Below are 3,030 nucleotides of genomic sequence, written 5' to 3'. Positions count from 1 at the left end.
TCAAAGGTAAGGTGGATACTACTTTATTTATCAAAAGATCCACTGAAGGTAATCTCATTATCCAGATCTATATAGATAATATTATATTTGGTAGTACTAATCTTCATTTGTGCAAGGATTTCTCAAATCTCATGCAGAGTGAGTTCGAAATAAGTATGATGGAAGAGCTGACATTCTTTCTTGGAATCCAAATTCATCAGTCGGAAAATGGAATTCATCTACCAAGCCAAGTATACAAAAGAATTAATTCAAAAGTTTGGAATGAGCAATGCCAAGTTAATTAGAACTCCTATGAGTCCCTCTACAAGTTTTGACAAGTATGAACATGGAAAACCAGTAGATGAAACAAAGTACCATGGAATAATTGGATCTCTATTATATCTAACTGCTAGTCGATCAGATATCATGTTCAGTATTTATAAATATGCCAGGTTTCAGTCAACTCCTAAGAAGTCACACTTAACTGTAGTAAAGCGAATAATTCGCTATCTTATCGGAACCACCTCTTATGGACTTTGGTATCCACGCTCTAACAATTTTAAACTTGAGGGATTTTTAGATGTTGATCTTGCAGGTGACAAGGAAGACAGAAAAAGCACAAGTGGCACCCGCCAATTAATGGGAAAGGCATTAATCTCCTGGAACAGTAAGAAACAGGGATCAGTATCTCTTTCCGCAATCGAAGCCGAGTATATTGCAATTGGACAATGTTGTGCTCAATTACTCTGGATGTCACATCAATTGGGTGACTATGAATTATCTTTTAAACATGTTCAAATATTTTGTGATAATTCTAGTGCTATTTGTCTGTCTAAAAATCCTGTGCATCATTCTAGAGTTAAGCATATAGATATTAAACATCATAATATTAGAGATCATGTCCTTAAATGTCACGCCCCGAAATCGAGGAGCGCGACCAGCTCTCAACCAAGTAATCCCAATCGAGCAAGCCTAATTTACATTAACCTCTCATCATTACTCATGCATGATTTACCATAACATAATAAGATCTTGACTTTCATATTAAATATACTTGGCTCAATGACCCATATTTTCTTTCTCGTGGTGGTTACACAACTCTATAAATAGCTGTAAATATTGTGAACATAAATACACGACAAAACTCAAATCTTTAATTACATGACCCACATTATACATGGAGCTTCTATGACAATGAATATCTATATACATAAAACGAACTAGACCCAAATACCCACTAGAACTGTAGGGGGCTCACCATAAGCTAAGTAGTGAAGAAGATCCCTATCAAAGATCCATATCATCCTGTAGAAGTATACCTGCATCCATTACAAGATGCAACGCCCCCGGCAAAAGGGACGTGAGTACATGTGGAATAGTACTCGTATGTAAGGCAGTCAAAACAACATATGAAAATACAGTAACTCAAATAAGAGGCAAATAAAGTACATCAAGAAACTACGAAACATCCTATAAAATCACATTTCAAGTCTTATTATACTTGCATCCTTCTAACCTTCTTTTAGGATCAACTGCGCCATATGAACTATACGTGGAATACATAATATAATGTAATTGTATCAACATGTACAAACAATGCCAACGAAAGTGGCACCTTCCTCCCTTATTTTACACATACACATTTCGTAGACCGTCCTTAGTGTTCACATATCATATTATACACCTATGCGTCTCATAGACCGTTCACAACGTTCACTTACACAATACACATACACCTATTCAAGGACTTGGAAATACAACATGAATATGATGAATTATGGTAATAATAAATGGGCTTAGATAGCCGTTAACGTCAAGCAAATTTATTAAGAGCTTCCATTCAAATTTATCGATATTAAGTCGGGGATCCTTTATAACCACCCTCACACAAAGAGGCCCTGCCGCCTCACCCCAACATATGCGAGTGGAGGTGTATCACGAAACCACAACCTCTACACAAAGTGACCCTGCCGCCTCACCCTAATATATGCGAGTGGAGGTGTATCACCGTACCACAATCCTAACATAAAGCGGCCCTGCCGCCTCACCCCAATATATGTGGATGGAGGTGTATCACAATACCACAATCCCCACACAAAGCGGCCCTACCGCCTCACCCCAATATATGCAGGTGGAGGTGTATCACAATACCACAATCCCAACACAAAGCGGCCCTGCCGTCTCACCCCAATATATGCGGATGGAGGTGTATCACAATACCACATTCCCAACACAAAGCGGCCCTACCGTCTCACCCCAATATATGCAGATGGAGGTGTATCACAATACCACAATCCCAATACAAAGCGGTCATGCCGCCTCACCCCAATATATGCGGGTGGAGATGTATTCCACAATACCATATATAAACTCAAAGCAACATAGTTTGTCATTGCATTTAACATCGTAATTACTCTTATCATTGGAATACTTCATGTTCGTGCTCATCATGGAGAAACACAACTCATTACATTAGCGCATGTATGGTAAATCAATAAGTCGATTTCAATGGCACATGGGCCCAATTCCTTTTCTTAAGGTTCATCATCATTTAACAAAGGACATCTCATTATTCACTCCCTTGACCTCTTGAGGTCATTATCTAGGTTCATGACTCTTGGGGACTTAACAATCAAAGTCATTTACATACATTATTTCAGAAGCATACAACTATAGTTGAAACCATTGGGACATACAACACTTCGAAATTCTCATTTAGGCAACAATCACAATTCATGTTCATACTATCACTTACTTGTACTTGCCATGGGTGATCATAGAACATTAAGAGAATTTAGAACATTTAGGAACATCATAGTCTTTACTTGCAAGAACGTAAGGGCTTATAATACATTGGAAACAAAAGTATAAATACGTACATCTCATAACCTTTCACACCCTATATCACTTAATCCGTACTTTCAACCACTTATAATATTATTATTTCATTGGCTCTCTTGGCAATACATATGATTCTTCTTTCATGGCACAATGGCCGTATTTCATAATCCACACTTTCATATCTTTCCTTTCATGGATCATCATCCTAAA

The 3,030-nt window shown here is 37.8% G+C and overlaps 1 protein-coding gene across 1 annotated transcript; it reads left to right on the top strand.

The window, feature by feature from the left end:
• Positions 1–207: 207 nt before the first annotated feature.
• On the top strand, positions 208–850 carry LOC107803340 (secreted RxLR effector protein 161-like). Its single transcript, XM_075230155.1, has 2 exons — positions 208–745; positions 837–850. The coding sequence occupies exons 1-2, from the start codon at positions 208–210 to the stop codon at positions 848–850; spliced, it is 552 nt and encodes a 183-aa protein (XP_075086256.1).
• Positions 851–3,030: the final 2,180 nt, after the last annotated feature.

The sequence above is a fragment of the Nicotiana tabacum genome, chromosome 14, assembly GCF_000715075.1.
Source record: "Nicotiana tabacum cultivar K326 chromosome 14, ASM71507v2, whole genome shotgun sequence".
In the NCBI taxonomy this organism is placed as follows: Eukaryota; Viridiplantae; Streptophyta; class Magnoliopsida; order Solanales; family Solanaceae; genus Nicotiana; species Nicotiana tabacum.
This window is presented reverse-complemented; position numbering and strand designations above follow the sequence as displayed.

What these genes read in the sequence shown, in the direction of transcription:
- LOC107803340 (XM_075230155.1), top strand. Translation starts at nt 208, where the DNA reads ATGGAATTCATCTACCAAGCCAAGTATACAAAAGAATTAATTCAAAAG.